Source organism: Lytechinus pictus, chromosome 2, assembly GCF_037042905.1.
Source record: "Lytechinus pictus isolate F3 Inbred chromosome 2, Lp3.0, whole genome shotgun sequence".
Classification (NCBI taxonomy): domain Eukaryota; kingdom Metazoa; phylum Echinodermata; class Echinoidea; order Temnopleuroida; family Toxopneustidae; genus Lytechinus; species Lytechinus pictus.
The window spans coordinates 45,975,250-45,999,656 of record NC_087246.1 but is presented as its reverse complement, the minus strand read 5'-3'; the positions used below and the strand labels follow the sequence as shown (position 1 = coordinate 45,999,656).

At 36.0% G+C, this 24,407-nt stretch overlaps 1 protein-coding gene across 2 annotated transcripts in view; it reads left to right on the top strand.

Moving 5' to 3' along the window:
- Nucleotides 1-5,302: 5,302 nt before the first annotated feature.
- LOC129278981 (AP-1 complex subunit gamma-1-like) overlaps nucleotides 5,303-24,407 on the top strand; it is a 46,052-nt gene continuing 26,947 nt past the window's right edge. For both annotated transcript variants that reach the window (XM_064094916.1, XM_064094915.1), the window contains exons 1-7: nucleotides 5,303-5,616; nucleotides 9,527-9,625; nucleotides 15,648-15,857; nucleotides 16,517-16,641; nucleotides 17,476-17,617; nucleotides 18,328-18,424; nucleotides 19,422-19,498. In XM_064094916.1, the coding sequence (XP_063950986.1) occupies nucleotides 9,596-9,625; nucleotides 15,648-15,857; nucleotides 16,517-16,641; nucleotides 17,476-17,617; nucleotides 18,328-18,424; nucleotides 19,422-19,498 (681 nt within the window). In that variant the 5' untranslated portion in view covers nucleotides 5,303-5,616; nucleotides 9,527-9,595. The remainder of the gene's footprint in view (nucleotides 5,617-9,526; nucleotides 9,626-15,647; nucleotides 15,858-16,516; nucleotides 16,642-17,475; nucleotides 17,618-18,327; nucleotides 18,425-19,421; nucleotides 19,499-24,407) is intronic.

Here is a 24,407-nt window from a genome sequence, read left to right as displayed (position 1 = left end):
CTTAGAATTTATATTCTTCAGGTAGAAATGTCAAAATTATATAGTTGGATACACATCTCGTTTAGGATCACAGACATTGCCCAGAATGTTTAATTGTTAGGACAATTAAATACATGAAATAAAAAAAGCTCGCGCTTCGCGCTCGCTTTATTTAGAAAAGGCTTATGAGATTATTATATATTTATGTTGATTTATAAGAATAAAGCTTAGAAGTGACTAAAAAATAAGACAACCCTTCAAAGAAACAAACAAAAATCAACTTCGAGCTGCCGATCGGGAAAATGTGGCTGAAAAAAATCCGCCTCCCCCTATTGGTGAAGGCTGGATCCGCCCCTGCCTCCAGGAGATAGGGGTACAATATTTCCGACCCATGTTGTGGACCTTTACAGAGGCGGAGAGGTGTTAACATTTGTCTCATTTAATTTCTATACACATTTCACACCTCAGAAAAAGAAAATAATATGAGAAAAAAATGGACAAATAATTATACTGAAAACAAAAGCTATTAATTTGTAAAATAGGCCTATATGGGGTTTAATTACGAGTATTGGCAACGGAGCTTTGTCAATAGTAGGTGCCCCCGTGTACCTCTGCTCATTTCAATCCAATGCATCTTTTAAATTATTCTTATTTTATATAAATCAGATAATAGGGCCATAAAAGTAAGGGCTTGCCAGAAAATTCAATAATTATATTTTTCTTAAATTAAGTGCATGATGCTTGTTAGAATTTTCAGAAATATGGAAAAGGTTGACAGTTATGGAGTCGATAACCTTTTTATACCGATGAGAACCAAATTATTGAAAAAGCGAACTCCCTTTCCAACTTAACTGTAGGTCTATGGGTTTGACAATATATATGTATATACATATATTTTTTTAAACTGTCATAGGGATTTGTCATCCATTTCCTCGTGATGTTTTAGCGCCTCAATATATATATATTTTTCTGGTCAAGCATGTGTATGCCAGGGGTCGGGGCCACGGTACAGTTTTGAATGTGGAGGTAGGGGGATGGACTGACCACGCCCCCCAAAAAAGATACACCAGTGGCGTAGCTAAGGGGGGGGGGCCTGGGGGACACATGCCCCCCTGAGATTTGATGTGCCCCCAGGTGCCCCCCCCCCCCCCCTAAAAAAAATTGGCGGAGCAAGAAAAAGGAGAAAGAAGAAAAGAAAAAAGAAAAAGAAGAAAAGAAAAAAAGAAAAAGGAGAAAGACAGAAGGAAAAAAGAGGAAAATAAGAGGAGGAAGACGAGTGAATAAAATAATGTAAAGGAAAGACTTGCAAAAAAAAAAAAAATCTTTCATGTTACTATATAAAAATTTCGCTTGAGCTTCACGCCCGAATTGCCTGTTCGATAAGATTCACATCTTGCTCAATAGGCTGATATGGAGCTTATCAAGTTTTGAAGTCAATATACAAAACATATTTCAGCTCGGACATCGAGCTTTCATTATTTTTTATTTTTTAATTTACAAATTTAAGTGCTCTGTAAAATGTCCGTTTTATGGTCTACATAAATTATCAACACTTTAAGCTCACGCTGCGTGGTCGCATTATTTGATTGTCTTCGTGTATTCCATAAAGTTATCAAAATATCAATTTTCAGATGTGATTGTCAAACGTATGCCTATATAAGTTAACGTTGCGCGCTCGCATTTTGATTGGTGAGTAATACTCTATATTAATTCTACAGCGCGTATCAACAAAAAGTTTACACTTTGAAAAATCCCTGAAAATTAAAAAATATACAGCATGTGGGTAATTTTTTCACATATAATCTTGGGTTTGGGTCTCATCTATCCAATGAAAGTAAAAGTTTTGACCGAATGTTACACTTGAGTGAGCACTGTCCATTTTTGTAAAGCTCGCAGAAATCTGTTTGCGCAAAAATGCTAGTTTTCACGCTGTGCAAGGGGAAAGGGCCCGGGGGGCCACTTCCATTGAGGAGTGGATACCATGCGCGACCACGGGGTCTTGAAAAGCACCCTAAACACGTATTTTCCATCTTCTGAAAATGCACCCCTTAACAAGTATTGGCGTGTGAAACCCTACCCTTTACAAGTATTAGAAACAAAGACTATTGGCAATTCCCAGAACTGAGCCCCTAAACAAGTACAGCGATGTATTTTCCATATTCTGAAAATGCACCCCTTAACAAGTATTGGAAACAAAACGATACTCTTAGCAAGTATTCCCTGAAATGAACCCCTAAACAAGTACAGAGATATTTTATTGTTATGTCACGCGTCCGTCGGTCGTCGGTTTTACCTTTAGACACCTTCCACACCTCGCGCAAATCGGACTCTAAACACGTATAGTGTTGGGGCAAAAAGGACATCCTTTATAAAACATTTTGATTTTGTTTTATCATCCCTGCATATTTGACCCTAAACACGTATATTTTTCCGAGCGAAATAGATACCACTTTTTCAATATTTTTGTGTTTTTTACACCCTTATCAAGTTACGTACGTAGCGTGCCCTATCTTGAAAAAGACATCCTTTTTACGTGTTTTTTTGGTCGCGCATGGTATCCACTCGTCAATGTAAGTGCCCCCCCCCCCCGGGAGAAAGGGCCAAATCAAACTTAACCTGCAAAACATTTCTCATACATTTCCCTTGCACTTTTAGACAATTTAAATAAATCGGATACATTCAAGCATTTTGTAACAATTGTGCTAACCAAATTGAAATTTCAACACTTAGTAAGCACAACCTTTACCCTTTTTGTGCCAGCTGGATCTGAGGACATAACTGAATCTGAACAAAAGTTTATATAAGACATCTCCAGCATTTTTTCACTAAGTTTTTATAATTTAAAGTGGGTCTACATTTCATTTTTCATTTAATACTTGTTTCTACACACTTTTCCCAAGCTTGACAATGATTAACAAAATGAAAATCAAGCCTAAGCCATTTCATGTAAATCACAGCTCAGTGTAAAGCAAATATCGTCACGAATGCCTCGGTGTGTGGGGGAGTGCATGGGGTGGGGCACAATGCACTCTTCGAAGTGTTTTGGGCAAGGAAACAAGTTAAAAAGGGTAAAAGATATCCTCAAACCAATTTTACTAGCTAAATTCCATGTGTTCTTCGTGATTAAGGTCTACTTTTATTCGCATAACTATTTCAAAGTTATGCTCAATCATTTTTCACTAACTTTTCAAAAGTAGGTGCAGGTGCTCACTCAAGCGGAAATATTTTTCGACAGTTATCGTCATTTGCTTAAATGGATCTGTACCAATGTTAAAATGTGGAAAAATCTTCAAGATATTACAAATGTGTAATTTTACAGGAATTTTTCTAAGTGTAAACTTTTTTGATACGCATATAACCAAACAAGTTCCCCTTTTCATTACATTTTATTAAAAAATTCAGCTCGCGATTTGCGCTCGCATTAATTGTTAAAGATGTATCAACCATTGTAATGCGTATTCATAATTACAAAATGCTTAAAATTTCCAGTTTTAAGCCTTAAAATTAACAACTTCCTCGCTGTCATTACGCAGATTAATAAATAAAAAAATAATTTTCATGAATTCCTAATAACCAAATTGCGTCTTTTCAGAATGGAATATCGACAAGCTTAATAATAGGAAGATAGTCATCATTTTCATATGATGACAAAATGTCCTTAGAATGTACCGGTCCAAGTTTGTTAAAATAATAACAAAAAATATCAGCTCGTGCTTCGCGCTCGCATCATTCATTAAGTCTGATTCACATCTACTTCACAAAATTTCCTACAACTGTACAAAGTACTTAAAATAGTGTTTAAATTGACCTTTTTTCCAGATCGGAATATCAAATGTTTTCGGCTCGCGCTTGCATTATTGATCTAATACATAAGAAAATAATTTTCATGAATTCCTAATAACCAAATTGCGTCTTTTCAGAATGGAATATCGACAAGCTTAGGAATAATAGGAAGATAGTCACCATTTTCATATGATGACAAAATGTCCTTAGAATGTACCGGTCCAAGTTTGTTAAAATAATAACAAAAAATATCAGCTCGTGCTTCGCGCTCGCATCATTCATTAAGTCTGATCCACATCTACTTCACAAATTTCCTATATACAACTGTATATACAAAGGGCTTGAAATAGTGTTTAAATTGACCTTTTTCCAGATCGGAATATCAAATGTTTTCAGCTCGCGCTTGCATTATTGATCTTCATGATTAAACAAATGTATTCAGAATGCCCAGATTCTCGGTCAAAATCTAAAACATGCGCGATAGCCTGCATGTTTTTTTTAATTTAAAATGTGCTTAAATTAGCCAGTTTCAGATCAGAATATCAGTAATTGTCTGCTTGTGCTTCACACTCGCATTATTAATGATAACCAATTAACCATATTCATGATTTAGAAAATATGAAAAGAATATCCTGCTTTTAGGTCTAAAATCTCAAATTTCTTCTGCTCGCGCTTCGCGCTCGCATCAATTATTTAGTTACATACCTATCCCATTTATGATTACAAAAAGTGCTTAGAATGACAATTTTTAGGTCGGAATGTCAAATTTTTTTAGCTCGCGCTTCATGCTCCCATTATTGAAATATGTACCGTCTTCGTGGGTAACTGTAAACAGTCCTTTACAGCCCTTTTCGATCACTATTATTATAGAACATTTATTAAAAATTTCTGCTTGCGCTTGGCGTTCACAGTAACTATATCAAGCCATACGCTTCGTTCAAGATCATAAACATTGCCCAGAATGTTAAATTTTCAGGACAAAATACATGAAATTAAAAAAAAATCGCTCGCGCTTCGCTTCGCGCTCGCACTAAAAAAAAAAAGAATAGGGCGTATGATATTATTTCATATTTATTTCGTTTTATAAGAATAAAGCTAAGAAGTGACTCACTGACTGATCGGGGAAAATATAGGTGAAGATAATTTCGGGCCTATCCCCTATTGGCGAAAGTAGGATCTGCCCTTGTGACACATACACACAGAAAGAATGTTGCCCCCCTGAAAAAGCAAGGACCCCCAGTGCCCCCCCCCCCAGGAAAAAAAATCCTATAATACGTACGCGCCACTTTGACACACACATAAGCGCATCATCAGATCGTCACGTGTTTGTAGGCCTATGTTTATTATTGACATTATTGACAAGGACAAAAGCGGGAGGGGGGGGGGAAGGCTGTCAGCATGGTCCCTCGATCGCCCCTCGCTTCGGAAGGGGATGGGGCCTGGGGGCTCAGGGACGCCGCCCAAGATAGTTCGAGGGTATTCGCGACGCCCCAAAGTGGGAGGGTACGAGAGGGCGCGCGGAGTATCTCGCTGTGACGTCACCCCTGCCACGAATATTTTTTGTGTACGTCCGCATGAAAGAATAGTTCTCAGATTTTACTCCTTTCACTCCTTTTAAATTGAAATCGATATCAAATCTATTTTTATTTTTCTTTGTTATATTCTAGAATGGTGGGATAACATCGAAGATCATTTTCATGTAATTTTCAAATCAGCGTATGAACATCCTCTGCAGTTGGCCAGCAATTCGGTTCAATGTCGACCATATTGGCAATACACACGAGTGTAATAATGCGAGGAAAATAGGGAAATAGCGCCGGTATAAATAACAATTTTGTATTTTCTGGTGGTAGGGTAAGTAGTTTGTACTTCTATGTTTTATTCGATATGCGATTTTAAGATTGGAAATGATTTTGATAAGGTTTTCTGACTGGTGTTTGCTGAACATGGCACTAAGCGTCGAACACCGAGCAAGTGATGATGCGAATGCTGTGTGTGAATATGCGGAGACCAGCGGGTGCATAGTGAACGCCTGCTCCGATCCTCACTCGAACCCGTAGGCTCTCTACTGCGAGAGAGGAGGTTCCGTGTATATGATGAGTGGTGGTGCGGTGTTCCTGTTTTTAGTGTTGAGTTCATCAGTATCAAGAGCCAGCCTAAGGCTATGTTGTTAGATGAGATCATGTCTCTTATTTCATTAGTTTACTGTCCATATTATTATTGTTTTTCCAAATATTTTCTCCCTTATAATGGTTGTTTAAAAAACTTTAAATTATTTTCAATTTGAATAGAATTAGAAATAATGAACTGCTCTCTGCTTAACCCAGGGAGCTCCGGCCCGCGCAGCGGGCCGGAGCCCAGGGGCTTACCGTGTATTTGACCATACTCACAGGACTAGCGTGATTTATGGTCTAAATATTTCTCCAAATGAATAGTGAAAACAGAATTTATGCACTTACCGCGATGATATGGATGAAGGTCTAACGAGTGGCAGTTTCCTGACATCGAGGCACAGACTGGAACTTCAAAAAAACGAAAAGTTCTCTCCTTCTAGTTCTACCCCCGTCTCGATCGGCCATTTTGTTACGATTCATAACAAAAATGGCTGATCGAGACGGGGGTAGAAGGAGAGAACTTTTCGCATAAGCGAGACCTACACACCCGGATGGATTTCCCTAGGAAATCCGTAGTTAGAGGGTGAAATCGGTTTGTACGGGTGAATTTTATTTATCTATGAACCTTCATACGCCTAATGCATATAAGGGGATAAAAATTTTATTCACTATAAATGGCATAAATGAGAGGTTTCTTACCAGACCGATCTCGTGTAGATCCCTCGATCCGTTTGTCAACAAAGCAAATACAATAGGCCTGACCCTTGAACCGCTTCTTTATGACGTACCTTCAATTAGCGATGTTACAAAATGCCGTTTTGAAGAACAATTTATAGATAAAAATTATTATGTAGCAAGTAAAATTTAATACGTGATTATAGAAAATTATTATAATACTTCGTGTACAAATTTTTTTCGGCATTACTCCTATTTGTTTAAGATCGGTATGCTCGATCTGTAATGAAAATCATAAATCAGAAAAAGTTGGAACCAGTGGGATTCGAACCTGCCATCTACTGCTTTCCGGGCAGCGACTTAACCACCAGCCTATTCTGGTTCACGGCTAAGCCAAGATGAACTGGAAATCAAATACCCTCGATCCTCTTTAGTATTCGAATGCCGTCTGGCGTGGACAATAGATAGTAAATGAAGAGGCTTTAATAGGAGGAAATTATAATTTGTTTACAAAATTTTTTTGGCATTACTCCCATTTGTTTAAGATCGGTATGCTCGATCTGTAATGAAAATCATAAGTCAGAAAAATAAGGTTCGAATCCCACTGGTTCCAATTTTTTCTGACTTATGATTTTCATTACAGGTCGAGCATACCGAACTTAATGACGTAGTGGCATAACGTGGGTAGACTATGAAATGCAAAAGCACCTCAAAATTTGAAAATCATAATCTTACATTGTCAATCATATAAGTTATAATTACATTGCAAAACAAGTGGGAAAGATCAGTAATTGTAATATCCAGAAGCTATAAAACTGTTGGTAAAACGCCACAAAACCATTCATTTTGAAGAAGTAAAATGGATTGAATCTATAAAGATACTGCCACGTCAGGCCATCCATAATTGGACTTGTATCCTTTGTTTTCAGACTCTTATCAACATTTTGATAATTTTTTATTACATATACATGCATAGAATTAGTCAAGTATGTTTCGGTATCTAAAGATTTAGACAATTGATGCTACTTACACTATATTTTGATGTTAGGAATCATAAAAAGGCATATAATTATTTTCATTTTACAAAGGAACCTTTATGATTAACTTTTGTAAACTATCAGAATTTGATATCCCGGGGGTACCCATCTCAACGTCCACATGTGTTTTTAAGTCATAAAATGAATTGGTGTGTGCAGGATAGGAAATAATTTTGATTTTTTAGGGGCTATTTTTCTATATTTTTTTCATTTGAAGGGCTACTTTTTAGGGGTAAAAAGTATGTGTGCAATAAATGCAAATATTCTTCTGCCACAGTTAGAATATTGATTTTCTAAATCTTGAATTGTTTGGAACAGATCATGGGACAACACTAGAAAGAATGGTTGCCCCAATGCATGCATTTTGAGGGAATTTTAGGCCGTGATTTTGGCTGTCATCGGGGCGAAATCGCCCGTCGCGCTCATGTATACGCTGGGTGTGTGTTGTGGTGATTGACTGTCCTGGCTCGTGAAATGAATTTGCCATGTCGAATGGCGGCACATGTTGAATTCTGGGCGCGTTACTCAAGACCCTAGTTGTGAACAAGCTAGGTCTGGAAATCGCATAATGCAAGCAAGACTTCGACTTTTAAACTTTGGCAGAAAACTGATTTGGATAATCTGAAGGCATTACAAGGATGTCATTTCAAAAGTAAATGACTAAATGATAAAGGTAGCTGTGCTAAAGCCGGTGTAATGATAATATTATCATGTTAAGCAGGGCTGGCTGGTAGAACAGTTTTCAGAACTGAAGTGGCTACCCTGGGTAAAATATGACATTATTATTTTTATTATTATTAAATTGAAGTTATATTATAACAGTTGTACATAGGTATCATCACTTAAAAATGAAGCATCTTCATGTATGATCCAACCTTTGAGTTATTGCTCATTAGGTGTTGAGTTGTCAATGTGATTTGGATAATTTTTGTAAACTCACATTAGCAGGGCATGAATGAATTTAAGGCCACCAACACCAAGGCCTTAGAACAGTATCTACATCGGTGGGCCTCAATTCCCCTTTCAATAGTCTTGGATATTTTTGGGTCGGAGCCAGAAGTTGGGAACCAAAACCTGAAATTTCAAAGTGAATTTGACTTTGATCTTCCCTTTCATTGAAAAGCTCAAAATTTGTACTATGAATATTAGTGCTGTTATCGGTAAGAAAATTCTCTGTCGATAAGAATCGACAAACACGTTGATGTGAGCTGTAAATTGAATGCGAGTGAGTGTGTGGCTAAACTTGTGTCCTGAGGGAAATTTAAGCTGATCTTTTTTACTGTTTCACTAGGTAATTATGTACTTAGTGGTTGCTTGTGAGTGAGCGCTATGGCTTCTTGCACAAGTACAGAAATTTAGGGGCGGGTATGAAAGTGGAATTATAGTGATTAAAAGTTGTGTAGCGTATGAGAACTTAGAATCAATGTGAGGCTGTGAGCTTGTTCACTTGTTTACAACTCCCACGCAAGTTTTATGCAGATGCTACCGTGTACACGGTCATGGGATTCAGTACACATGCACTGACTTGACCGTGCGTGTACACTTGTACTCGAAACGGGCCTACAATCAATCCTATCGTATTCCTTGAGGTTATCTGCGAAACATCAGTTCAAATTTCAAGTTTTTTGTAAAAAAATAATAGTTTGGAGCACTCCGACACATATTTCATAAATTTTCAGATAGTTATATTGGACATTATAAGCTGGGAGGCTGGGACCCCATAGGGTATTAATTTAGGAGTACACTGACACTACTAAACCATTAAAACTAATTTCTTACAATTTCTGGCAAATATTAAAGTAAAGTTATACCTTATTTCCGTCCTGTCGGATAAAGTGGGATTTTGGACCGTGACGGAACGGAATCCTGAACCATACTGTATGCTATTGTACATTGTAAGTAATATGTAATGTGTGATTATTGTTATTGTTCTTGTAGGATAGGGAGACTTCAGGACAGACTTTCAAGAGAAGAGTTGGAGATCAACTAATCGTATAATTTATCAGGATGTCTGTTCTGCAAGCCATTGAAGAGAAGGTTAGTATCGTGTCAATAGCCATTATAGTTTTCAAGGAGATTGGATTCACCTGGAGGGTGTGTATAAAGAGACAAACTGCAAAACAAGAAACACTCTCGTAGGGGACCCAGCCCCGATGATAAAGAAACACTGGCAAATTCCGAAAGTGATCTTTAACATAAACTGAATTTACAGATGGTAACATTTGTTTTATGTTATGAATACATTAAAGGACAAGTCCAATTCAACAAAAAGTTGATTTAAAGGGATACTCCAGGCTGAAAGTATTTATATTTAAATAAATCGAGTAAAATTCACAGTGCAAAATGCTGAAAATTTCGTCAAAATTGGATAACAAATAGCAAAGTTATTGAACTTTAATGTTTAGCAATACATTGTTAAAACAGTTATATACATGTCGTCATGAATATTCATTGGGTGGGCTGTTGATGCCACATCCCCACTTTCCCTTTTTTCATACATGTGTGAATAATATGTCTCCCTTGTAATGAAATAAGTCACAGCAATGATATAATGCACTAAATCAATTGTCATTCCAATTTTTCAGTTCTTGAAAGTAAAAATTTGAAAGTAATTCCATATAATAAGATACAAAAGAACAAGTGGATATATGACATCATCAGTTTGCTCATTGAATATTCATGAAGACATGCCGAGAACTGTTTCACCTGAATAATGCAAATCTTTAAAATGCCATAACTTTGTTATTCCTTGTCCGATTTTGATCAACTTTTCAGTGTTTTGTTCATCTGATTTTTCCTTATCTGTTCAAATCATATTACTTTCAGCATGGAGCATCCCTTTAAATAAAAAGAGAAAAATTCAACAAGCAAAACACAGAAAATTTCATCAAAATCTGATGTAAAATAAGAGAGTTATGAAATTTCAAATTTTCACTTATTTTTTACAAAACAGTCATATGCAAAACTCAGTGATATGCAAATAAGAGAGTTGATGTCATTCACTCACTATTTCTTTTGTTTTTATTGTATGAAACATGAAATAATTTATTTTTCTCCATATTGTCATGTGAAAAAAAGTTATATTTCTCTCTGAACATGTGGAATTACCATTGTTTTAACATTGTGTTGTTTAATCAAGAGGGTCCTTATTGTCAAATCTGTAAAAATCGAAATATTATTGAATTCAAACAAAGAACAAAAATAGTGAGTGACATCACCAACTCTCATTTGCATAGCACTGAGTTGTGCAAATAAATGTTTTGTGAAAAATAAGCATAACCTTCTGAGTTTACATCAGATTTTAATGAAATTTTCAGCATTATGCTTGTTTGATTTTTTCTCTTTTTATTCAAATCAACATTTTGTCGGGTGGACTTGACCTTTAATATAACAGAAGGAAATATTCAAGAGATTTTCTATGTAAATACATGAATTTCTAAATCTGAAGTCCACAGCATACTGTAGTCATATCTTTAATCATTCCTTTGTTTTTTGGTCTCATCTGCATAAAAGAAATGAGATGCAAATTATGTACAGTATATATATGTACATGTAGGTGCCAATTTTTTTCCATAATTAATAGGTTCAATAGTGTAATATCGAAATCTTAATGGTTTGTGTTTTGTTTTGTTGTAAGTTTAGAAGAATCAAGTCTAATTTCATGAAACTTTGATGTAATATGGTGAAAGGCACTGTAACGTAGAGAATCAACAATCAGTTATGATCATTTGAAATGAGTTAAATCAAATTAAACTCTAACTGTACATGAATGTATGGTATGAAAGTTCTCATATCAGCTGGGCTGGCTGGCTCATATTCATTTTACAGAGTGCTCATACTGCTCAAGGTGCTAATCACTCATTATCAGTCTGGATTCAGGGGTTTACTTGTCCACTTATGAAGACTAGATTGAAGTAGAAAGAGATCAACCAAATCTGTTCCATTTATACATGTACATGTTGTCATGGCAACAAGATGTAGAAAATTGTAATAAAAATTTGAAGGATAAACATGAATATTGCTTTAAAGGGAAGTTAGGCCCTGACATGAAGTTGGTTTTATCAAAAGCAGATACCGGTTTATAGCCTAAAAGTATGGTGATAATCCATCTATTATTTAAAAATGAATGATAAATGAATAAGTAGGGTCTTTATAACTGTAGCTGCCTATTTGTCATATATGGTGGCACTCCATCATGCTTTGCACTTGATTTGTCAAGTTTCTATCTTGTGATACAACAAGTGAGCATTTCCCCTGTACAGTATGCAATGAAATTTCATCACTTGTCATGTGTAGTACGGTATCATTCATTTTATACAGTCAAGTTTATAGTCAACCTGCTTTTAGTGACAACCTGTGTAGAAGGACCCTGCCTAACTTGTAGACCACAATTTTGGTTTCCCTTGAATAGTGTCTCCCATTGAAATATGTATAAAAGAAACCCGTTCTTAAAGACCACCTGTTCATCAAACCACTTTTCGTGTATACATACCTTGGGTGGACTTAAGGTGTCCCTGTATATACCTAAGGGGTGCTGCTTGTACAGTATATGATGTCACAGAATTAATATTTCAAATATTCTTTTGTGGAATATTCCGAAACAACCTGTATTCTCTCATTTGCATACAAGTATGTGCATGTGTGTACAGTATCTGCACCAAGTCTTGATCATTAGAACAGCACTTTTCATCAAATTCTTTTGATAATTTACCCCAAAGCAAATGATCTACACTTATAAGTGATTGATTGAATTATAAATCAGGTTTGCAATGTACATACATGTAATGCACATTCATTTTTCGTCCATAACCTTAGAGCACTATAAAATGATGCAAAATTCTCTTGAAATCATTCACGTCTGAAATTACACTACACCTACAATGCATGCTGCAGTACATGCTTTGACACTGTACACATGTGCACTGTGTATTAAGTTCAGTGTATGACTCATCAAGAATCCCCTCCATGTACAATCAGCCAGTCACATATACGCATGTATGTGGTGTGCTTGATTAATCCCACAGCTTACCTGTAATCATTTAGTAATTACAAAGCAATTCAGGCTAGTGAGAAAATCTCTTGCTAACCCAACGCTGGGGACAGTTTTAGGCAGAGATGCAAGCATATCAGACGATATGAATATGTACATGTACAGTATCAGGGTATGTAATATATACATGTAGTGCATTTTGATGGATTCCTTTTTTACTTACCATACATGTACATTTGTCCCCAGTGCAATGATGCTTCTTTGTTGGGCACCAAAATTGAGGAATATTGAACAAATATGTACGGCCGCCAGAGGAGGTGGTTGGAACTATGGTTCCCGAAGTGACGCCGGAATGTGGTTATTTTCCTGAGGGGGCAGCCTTAAGGAAAATGGTCGCATTTGCGTCACTGAGGGGATCATACATGTAGTTTCACCAAACCTCTGATTATATAGGTTTATAGATTTATATCCGTAGATATAACTCAATGAATAGCAATCTTTGAGAGAGAATTCATTAATTCTTTTTATTGGCTTTAGTGAGGCCCCTGGCTTCATTCACATATGCGCATTGTACACGTATGTGCACACGAGTTTGGGTTAAGCCCCGCCCATCCGTAAATAGTTTTTGAACTATTTGCTATTCCCGGGTTGTGACGTCAGATGCCGGGATTGATGGCATTTTTTACCAATCATTTGTCTAGATTATTATTATGACGGATATAATCCCTTTTTATTTTTTGTTGAATGATGATGATAATACTAATAAAAGTAGTAATAATGATAATAATAATAATAATGATATTAATAATAATAATAATATTAATAATAAATAACATGATTAAAAACATATTAATAATAATATTTATAATAGATAACATGATTAAAAATATATTAATAATGTAATAATAATGATAATAATATTAATAATGATAATAATAAATGATAGTATTATAATATTATTGTTGTTGTTGTTGTTATAATGATGATGTTGAGGATTTTAGTAATTGGGCAATTCCATGAGAAATATAGTCATTGTTATTCTAAGGTCAGTTCCTACTCAATATTTACATGTATGTTGCTTTGTATTGTTGATACCTCTACACTTGGCCAACTTCAAAGTTCAAACCCTGAGCCACATTTCAGTAAGGGAACTTTAATTTCTGAGTTAATATTACACAAACAAGACATGAAAATTTGAGACAAATGTGTTTGTCCCTGAACTTCGTAAAGTTTCATGAAATGGGGTTCAAACAAAATACATGTATACATGTAAACTGGGATTTTCATGTTATTGCTAGATAGTTGACAACTCAATATGTAACATGTCATAAAAAGTTCTATAATTTCGGACGGAAACAAGCAAAACATGTTGCGTTATATTACGGTGTTTAGTTACATTACACTTTGTCCAGGGGGGTGTTTCATAAAAGTTGTCAGCATTTACATGTACAATTGTCAGCTGCGACAGTTACCATAGTAATAGATGGAGACCAGTGCTTCTCCGCCAATCAAAACTAAGGATTTAGCTGATATTGGTAGAGCTGACAAATTAGTCATTGCTGACCACTTTCATGAAACACCCTCCAGCACTAAAGTTTTAATATATTCAATCCTGTCTGCGAGTTACATGTATGTGTGACACAATAGCCTTCAGATCATCCAACTTAATACAAAAGACAATAATGTAAAAAAAAAATGTGCGTAGTTGGACAGTCCCATATCTAATCCTTTTTTTGGTTCTGGCAACTTTTCTTTGGTGTGTTGGAGACCCCTTTGCAACTGATGATGATCCACTACATTTAATACATTGCACCATATTTCTGTTGAAAACTTTCGTAGGCACAAGCTCATCCAATTATTCAATACTGAAATAAGCGAGTTTTGAAGCATGCTATGAAGAGATCGATGCTGTTCTTCTTGATGTATATGTATATGAATTTTAAACATAGAAAATTAGAAATCAATATGAATTTTAATAAGAAAGAGCGAAAATAAAGTTTTAGGAATTGTCCTAAAATTGCCCGATTGCCTAATCTTGTATCATAGACATATTCTTGTTTGCTTTAGAATCAACATTTCCATATTTCAATTCCATGACCAGAACTTGTGTTTATCTCTTCATCTGTATCGAGCCACTAATACCCCTTTCAAACTGGCCTCTTCACTTTTCCCCGGCGAACTTCTCCGGCACGCATTCCTCACTTCCTTGGCGAAGAAAAAAATGTACCCTTTCGCACTGACATCTCTTCCCGGCGAAAGTGGATGGGTGATTTCCTCGGGCGGAAGAAAGTGCAAATGAAAGCGCGCGCTTTTTTTAATTTGGATTTTAATCGTACTCTTTCTGTATTAATTGCAGATACCTAATTAATTTTAACACTGAAGTTCTGGAGATGACGGCTGGTTAAACACTTCTCAGCAGTTGCTGCTGATCAGCTCACTCGGCACGTCCATGCAGAATTAAATCGAACGAAAAGAAAATTGTAAACATTGCATCTTACTGATTACAAAATGGTGTTTGAAAAAATTACAACATATTCTAGAAATATTAGAAGCGCATTTTCAGCATGTAATATAACGCTCTTATAATAAATATTGTTAGTGAAAAAAACAAACTGTATGTTCGAGGGAATGATCGAAATGCTCGTAAAGCGTGGCTTTCTACATTTAGCCATGGAAATAATAGCTAGCTAGCAGGCCGAATCTCAGTTCAGGGGATTTCGGGGAGGGAAAAAATGACCCCTGACATCATTAATGAGGAGAAGCTCTCCGGTTTGCTTTCATACTGGCTGTTCCACCGGCGAACTTCGCCGGGAAACAATTTCATTGGCAAAGTTCTCCACCTCTAGAGGTGGAGAAGTTCGCCGGCGAAGTTCTCCTGTGTACCTTTCATACTGGACACTTTCCCCTTCGCTGGCGAACTTCGCCGGGGAAAAGCGCAATATGAAAGGGGTATAAATCTATTCTGCAAAATAATCAGAAGTGCACATTATTTGAGCTGCATTTAATAAACTTTCTTTATGGGGTTTTGGAGTCATTGACCTCTATTATGAACCAATGTCTTTTCTTCAGCTGTCCAAGATGCCGGCCCCGATCCGGCTGAAGGACCTGATCCGTAACATCCGTGCTGTCCGGACAGCTGCAGACGAGAGGGCCCTTGTCCAGAAAGAGCTTGCCCAGATCAGGGCGATGTTCCGTGATGAGGACAATACTTACAGGTGTCGCAATGTAGCCAAGGTTCTCTATATACACATGCTGGGATATCCCGCTCATTTTGGACAGGTAAGAAGCCATTTTGAATTTCGCAATCTCTTGAATTTTATTTTTCAATTAAAAGTGTATTGAATTGTGAATCGAGACCTTTAAATTTACATTTTTGAAAAGAAAATTACATTTAGTTGTATGTTGAGTTTTTAATATGATACGTAGTAGCCTGTATGAAAAAACCCAACAAATCTCTCAAGTCATTTTAACTAATAACAGTCAAGAAGGTTTAATGCATGATACTATTGCTTGTTTACTTCTGAAGAGAAAGAGATAAAAGAGAGAGAGAGAGAGAGAGAGGGGGGGGGGGGGGAGAGCTTACAGACACAGTGGTACTTCAACTGGTATGTTTTACATTCCACTATGGAATCTGATATTGAACGTGGACAGACTGTCCCCATACAGTATAATTTTGTGTATTTGAATGAGTCGATATATGTACATCATTCCCCACCAGCACTCCATACAGAGCTCGCACAGTGATCCTAAAATGTGTGTAACTTCATTTGTAAAGCTTTATTCTTGTATTTCTTTTAAATGAAATTCAAAAGACAAAGTCAAAGTCTTTTATTTCTTAAATAAATATATAATATTGTTTGCATGGATAGATTTTTTGGGTACAAGTATTTTTCTTTTATTTTAGTGACTTGTATTCTTTTTTTTTTCTTTTTTTACAGTTGGAATGTTTAAAATTGATAGCTTCACCACGGTATGCGGACAAGAGGATAGGATACTTAGGGGCTATGTTACTTCTTGATGAAAGACATGATGTTCACTTACTCATGACAAATTCAATGAAAAAGTAAGTCAAATATTGTGTCTCCTGTAATGTTTTTGAGAGTTCATATCAATTAGTATATCCCGTTTCATTTTGTACTTCAGAATGGTGTTTTTCGCTTGATATCTGATGTAGGCTTACATTCGTACAGTTCAGGGCCACGTCGTTCAAAGAGTTACGATTGATTTAATCAATCGCAACTATGGAAACCCATCAATGTCATAATTTATTTTGCAGGAAATTTACTCAAATGTCTTTTGTAAGCAAAGAAAAGCACACTGAACTGGCAAGTAAAGGATGAGTGCATGAATATACAGCATATCTAGGAAATATTTTGAACCCAACATGCATTTTAGATGTTGACGTTGCTGGCCGTCCATAGTTGCGATTGGATTGGATGAATCGCAACTCTTTGTAAGACGGGTCCCAGTTCTTACTCTCTACTCCCTGAGCAGCATTTAAGCTAATTGCTATTTCTGTGTTCACAAAGCATCACTTTACATCAACTTCTTCATGCCATTGTAAACACCAGGGGCCCGTAACACATAACTTAGCAATGATCGTAGAACACTTTTCTACGATCTATTGTATTGACTACAGTGTACAATCCATCGTGAAAATCAAGCGTACGATTAATCGCTAACCTTTGTGTTACGGGACCCTGGATGGAGAGTGGCAAATTTAGATTATTGTCTTGTTAAAGGAGGTATGTGCTGCAGTAGGATATGACCATAATATTGAATTTTCATGCTCTACTACAGTAGGACACATGTCACATGATAGAAATCTTACCAATCAAATTTTATACAGATTATATTTGGGTGTTGTACTATTTATTCATTTGTTTTTCTCTGACAGTGATATGGGCCATAACACACAGTACATCGTAGGTCTGTCATTGAGCTGTTTAGGTAGTATCTGCTCACCAGAGATGAGTCGAGATTTAGCTGGCGAGGTCGAGAAGATGATCAAAACGTCAAATGCATACATTAAAAAGAAGGTAATATCCTCTATTGATTGCATTTTTGTTTGAAAAACGGTGGATTGTAGGAATTCACCTCTAATGCAAAATGTAACACATCATGCTCAGTAGAGATGTGGCATTTGAGACAATTGAGGCCATTATTTTAGAACAAAGGTTGCAGTAGTCATTACATTTATTTTAACATCATAAATTGTTAATCAAGTCATGAAGTGAGAACTATTTGATTAAATTTTGAAATTAAAGCTGCAAGAAAATTTGACAGGTCTCCTTGTGTTGCCTCATGGGGAGAAGGGTGGGGGTTGGTCGGCTGGTACTAGTACAGATTTTGGAAAACCTGCAGTATTCTACGTACAGGTGCATTGTAGTAAGTACATAGTAACTGCGCTATGTAAATGGACATGTTATGTTACTAATAGAAGACTTAACCAGGGGTTTGTTTCATAAAGATTTACAACAATGATGTTTTTGCCATTATTGTAACTTCCATGGAAAGTTTGATTGTGATAGGCTGCTGAGCTCTGTTAACTTGTAGATTACTATAAGAGCAAACTTACCTCGGTTGTAACTCTATGCAATGAGTTCCAGATCTAAAACCTAGATTATTCTTATTAAGTACTGCAACATGCATGTTCAAAATTACATGCCATTTATTGTAGATTCTGTGGTTTTATGAACAGCGTTGCATTGTTTGATTATGCTATTGATTTTTTTCTCTTTTGATACAGGCTGTGCTATGTGCTGTACGGATTGTGAGAAAAGTCCCAGAACTGATGGAGATGTTCATTCCTTCCGTTCGCTCCCTACTAAATGATAAAAATCATGGTATGATTCGAAATAAAGAAAAACTACTCACATTATAATTAACTTCATATTTGCTTCAATATTTCAGTGCAAAGGCACTTTTACTGTAGGGCACATTCCTCTTTATTGGAGCAAAAAAAAAAGAAAAAAAAAGGGGGGGGGGGAAGAATTTGGAAAGGTTACTGAGATCCCAAAGGATAATAAGAGGGGCATTGTGGCCAGTCAGAGGGCCACCCACTGCTATTGCCTTGGTAGCCTTGATAGACAGGTAAATCTCAGGAGTCTACGTAGCCAGAGTCATTGACACAAAATCAGTTACACCCCCAAGATGGTATTCAATGAGTTGAAAAAAATGTTTGCTTATGTAGGAATAAGCCATGTACGAAGTCTATTCAATTTATGCAAGTACTGCTCTAGTGACCACTCATAAAGAAGAACCACCTGTTTATCAAGACCAGGAGAGCAGTTCATCAAAGGATTTGTCAGACTTTTTGTCTGATGAACCTTGTTTTATTTGATTGTTACCATAGTAAAATGGCATCTGAGCCAATCAAAATCAAGGATCTGAAAAATGTTGATGAAGCGCTCCCGGAACATGGCTTCCCTGCAATAGTTTTCCCAAATTATAACGTGAATTGCAGAAAACTGTCCATAAAGACCACCTTCTCATAAAGACCACTCTCTTCTCATCTCCCTTGGATGGTCTTTATATACTTGTCGGTGTTTCATAAAGCTGTGCCTAAGTTAAGAGCAACTGAAAGAATGACTGGTGAACCTTTATTACGCGCTAAATAATCACCAATGAAAATCTAATGGTGAATATCATTTACCACAAGAAAGGATCACCAGTCATATTTAAAGTCACTCTCAACTTACAAACAGCTTTGTGAAACTGCCCCCAGGTGTGATAATCCTGATCATTTTATTGCCCTGAATTGTCGTGATTGCTACTGTTGTCATAATCATTAGTAATTATTATGAAGTAATTAATTTCATTGTTTTTTGTTTTGCGTTTAAGGTGTGCAACTGACAGCTGTAGTGCTGATTACAGAGATGTGCGAGAAGAGCCATGATGTACTAGTTCACTTCAAAAAGGTTGGTAGTATTGACCTATTAAATCCTCATTGCCACCCTTCAATAATGGCATTGCAGTGAAACACTGCATGGATCATTTTGCAGTGTTCGGAGTGCTCTATTTCAAGTTTGAATGTCATGTTCATTATACTCAGGATTTGCAGTGCATTCCCCCCCCCCCCCCCCATCATGGCCTTAATGCATTAATGGTATATCTGTCATCAGGGGAGCATTTCATGACAAAAATTAGACGATGATTTTCACTGGTTATTGTTATAAGCTACCAAAATCCTTGCATCTGATTGGCTCAGAGCAAATTTGTCAATGAAAATTTCTGACTGTTTGCTCCATGAAATGCTCTGCAGTGTGAACTTTCCTGGTGGGCGTTTTATAAAGCTGTTCATATTAAAGTTAAGAGCGACTTAAAGAATGACTGGTGATCCTTTCTCGTGAGTCGTGGTTAATGGTATACACCAAAATGTTCATCCGTGATTATTTAGCGTGTAAGAAAGGTTCACCAGTCGTTCTTAAAGTCACTCTTAACTTACATGTAAGAACAGCTTTATGAAATGTCCACCTGGGTGGTGTTTTATAAAGCTGGGTGCTAAATCATATTCAGTTTAAATCAAATGTTTGTAGATAAAAATTCTCAAGTTGAACAAGCACCTGAACAGATATTCATTGTTTTCTTTCAGAATTGAATAGGTTCATAGGAAATGCACCTCCTTGGAGCATTTATTGGTATCTCATTTAGTGCAAGAAAGTGCCACAAGTTATGTGTAAAGTTTTGACATAACTTACAAATGGCTTCATAATACGCCCTGTGGTATTTAACATTCCACAATACCCAATCATTCATCGTGCCCTAGTGAAGGTATGAGTTAACTGTTCAGTTTACAGGTTTACAGGGAAGTCAAACAGCAGGGGCCTGTTGCATATGACTATTGATGGTAATACCTCATTCCCGCTTTCGCGCAATCCGTTACGAACTCCTCGATTGGCTGATTAACTGATCGCGAGAACTCTTTAACCATCCAAATTTTTTCTGCGATCAGTTCGATTGCCATGAGTGATTTGGGTCCCGTAACACAAAGGTTAGTGATTAATCGTATGCTTGATTTTTATGAGTGATTGTACATTGTATTCAATGCAATCAATCGTAGAAAAAATGTTCTACGATCTTTGCTAAGCTTTGTGTTACGGGCCCCAGATGCGATATGCTACGAACTGATATGATCACTGCTATTACGCTATTAAGATCACCGTTTCAATTGTGGCGCGAATCGTGAAACTGGGAACTAGGTATTAGTTTGCAATCGTTTTCACATGTGGGATTTTTTGTTTGATTGGCTCTCGAGCAAAGTTGCCATGTAGATCCTGAAGCTACCACAATGATGTTGTGCAACAAGACCCATCTTTCAGATGATAATTGATGGAATGAATTGATGAAAACATTCACATTTCTTAAATCATGGATCATTTATTCCTGTACTGGTATCTTGATATTTCACTCATCATTTGACCGATGCTTCATTATCAACATAATTGTTGAGGGATATTCGTCATGCCTTTCTCACAATTTTTCCCTTCTCTTCTAAATACAAGCTCCCTTTATTAAAAACAATGTGTATTGTTACAAGCTCCTGAAACCCTTGCATCTGATTTGCTCAGAACCAATAAGTCGGTGAAAAGCACTGGGAAGATGCTTCGTGAAACACTTCCCTGATAATTGATTAATTTGGAGATGTGCTTAGAAATTTTAAATACTGTTCCCAACACAGATATAGTACAGGTATTTGCTGCAGTTAAGAAATTGTTGATTAGATTGTGCCAATAATCTAGCACAAATATTGAGAAAGCATCCAATGGTGAATGCCTGAATATATCATGGCACACTGTGTCTCTCACTAAGGTTATTGCATTATGCAAATTATTGAACATAGATAAGTAGACTCATTAATTGAAAATCGAGGTGTAACCTTAGTAACAAGCATTATTTTGTTATAAAAGCACATTTCTCATTGGACGCTTTAATAATTCAGCAAAATTAATGGTTTCAAACCATTGGTTCGAAACAATCTTTGTGAATTTTGGCCTATCTGTGCAGATATTTTGCACATTATTGAATATTACATGAGAGGTATTTCTTGCTGAACTGACTCGTTGAATAACCTGGACAGAAACTTCTCAAATGCTTTCATTATAGGTATGTTTGCATACATGTACTAGTCTTAATTTATTTGTAAATGGCAATAATAATTAGGGGATATTATAAATAGGTGGTTCTCTATAGGCTTTGCAGTTATGAATAAACAAATCATAATTCTCACATCAATTTAGCAAATGTAGCCAAAAAAAAATTGATTTCACCAATTATAACAGTGTATAAGCCAGAATATAATATAATTCAAAGAAAACGCATTTAGGCAAAAGTAGAATAATTTGCTACGAGGCTTTTCGATTTTTGATAGGTTCATGTTTACAGGCTATTAGTGATTCGAAATGTGTTCATGTCGGATAAGTGATTTCAAATAAATGTATGTAGGCTAAGTAGCTAAAAAAAATTACATGCAGGCTATGTAACTCTTGCTTTGAGATGCACTCTACAGCGTTTTTATAATTGAGGTTTAAATAAAGATGTCCTCTCTATGCATATGCATCTTTGTGAGATAATTAATTTTGGATGTATTATTTCATTGTTTCAATCTCTGGTATTTTCGTATGATTAAGCTGGAGTAAGAAGATTTTTTTTTATTACAAGTATTTGTAAATTCGCACAAAGGAGAGATTCTTACTAGTTGCATAATAGGGCTCTTGAACATTGAATTACAAGATGGAATTAACAGGGATGTAACAGGAATTTGGGAAATGCTTATAATTGCTTTAATGAAATTCCTGATTGTATCTTCTGGGTTGATTATTGCATGCAGATCAAATTTGATATGTCACTCAGCTATACTTATAGAAGACAGATTGGGGTAAGGAAGAGAAGAGGAGCTATTTAATCAGCCGTAGTTTTGTCAATCCCTTCGTAGATTAGATTTAACACAGCTAACCGATGGTATCATATATCTTCATGTGAAGTCATTAGATACATATATTAATTTAGTTATGTAGCAGCTTTTATCAATATGTGTGGAGTAGGCATAGAATTTTTTTTCTTTATCACACCATCATGGGCTATAGGGAAATATTTATAACTCTCAACTTTGAAGAGCATTCCCACCTGCAATGCAATGCTGATTTTTTATGGTGATAACTGGCCTTACATTTCAATATTTTTAGGGCCAGCCCACCTTTAAAAGGGCTCATTTATTACACACAAATGGGAAAAATAAAAAAGGACATGACAACTATCCAATGCTAATGATAGGGTCATTGAGGCCAGTGAAATGGGCAACTAAGGCCTTGGCTTAATTGAAGCCCTTCTGCAGGAATGATATGCTTGTCTTTATTAGATTTGACATCCTGACTAATAAGTATTTGTTTTAATTTTGGAATGGAGAGGTACATGTAGCTAGTAGTCAAAAGTATTAATAAAAGGAACCCTGTGGGTATTGATGTATTGCAATCCTGTAAAGACTTCATCACTTCAGAAGAATTATACTATTCTCACCCACAAATAGTGAAAATTCAGTTTTGAACAGCTATATGCAGTTTATTTAAGTTTCATTTGGGGAGATAGATCTATTATCTATACAAGGCATTTTAGCTGTTAAATCAAAAGTCATCTTTCGTACGCTTCTTTCAATCCAAGACCAAAGTGGTAAATATTTGCCATGTTGCCCTCTTCCAGGTTTTGCCTGTTGGAATGCTGTACAAAAACAGATGGCAACATTTGCCATATTCCTGAGACAATAATAATATTGACTGGCTCTTCTTCTGGGGAACATAAAAAAAATATATTGCCCTTAAAGGACAAGTCCACCCCAACATAAAGTTGATTTGAATAAAAAGAGAAAAATCCAAGAAGCATAACACTGAAAATTTCATAAAAATCGGATGTAAAATAAGAAAGTTATGACATTTTAAATTTTCGCTTAATTTCACAAAACAGTTATATGCACATCCTGGCTGGTATGCAAATGAGGAGACTGACGTCATCCACTCACTATTTCTTTTGTATTTTATTATATGAAATATGAAATATTCTAATTTTCTCCTCATTGTCAAGTGATACAACTATTAATTCCTCCCTGAACATATGGAATTAGCATTGTTTAATACTATATGGTTCAGTCAAGTTGGTCCTTATTGTCAAATCTATAAGAAATGAAATATTGTATAATTCAAACAATAAAAAACAAAAGAAATAGGGAGTGATGGACATCATCGACTGAGTCACCTAGTTGTGCATATCACTGTTTTGTGAAAAATAAGCGAAACTTTAAAATGTCATAACTTTCTTATTTTACATCCGATTTTGATGAAATTTTCAGCACTATGCTAGTTTGATTTTTCTTTATTTATTCAAGTCAGCATTTTCCTGGGGTGGACTTGACCTTTAAAAGAATCATGTTGCATTCCTTTAAAGACTCAAGGCCAATATGATTCTGTTGCAGGCAATATATTTGATGTCCCCCCCTCAAGGCCATTCAATATTGTATCTGCCAGTCTTTGAGGACAGGAAATATTCTTTGGAGTTAATTTGGATTTCGTTTGTGTCATTGTATTCCTAGTTTGGTGAAGCTTATAAAGACATTGTATGAATAACATATACATGTACTTGTTTTATTTACTGGTCCTTTATGGTGAAACCTGTTTGTTTCTTTGTTTTGTTTCCAATTCACTTGTCAACCTAATACAGTTGGAGGTATGTTAACAATCATTTCTGTACCGTTTCTATTGAAAAAAACAACAACAAACAAACTTCCCTTTCTTCTTTACTTTTCGTGTATTATATGTGCTTTCACTATTGCAGAGCTTACCA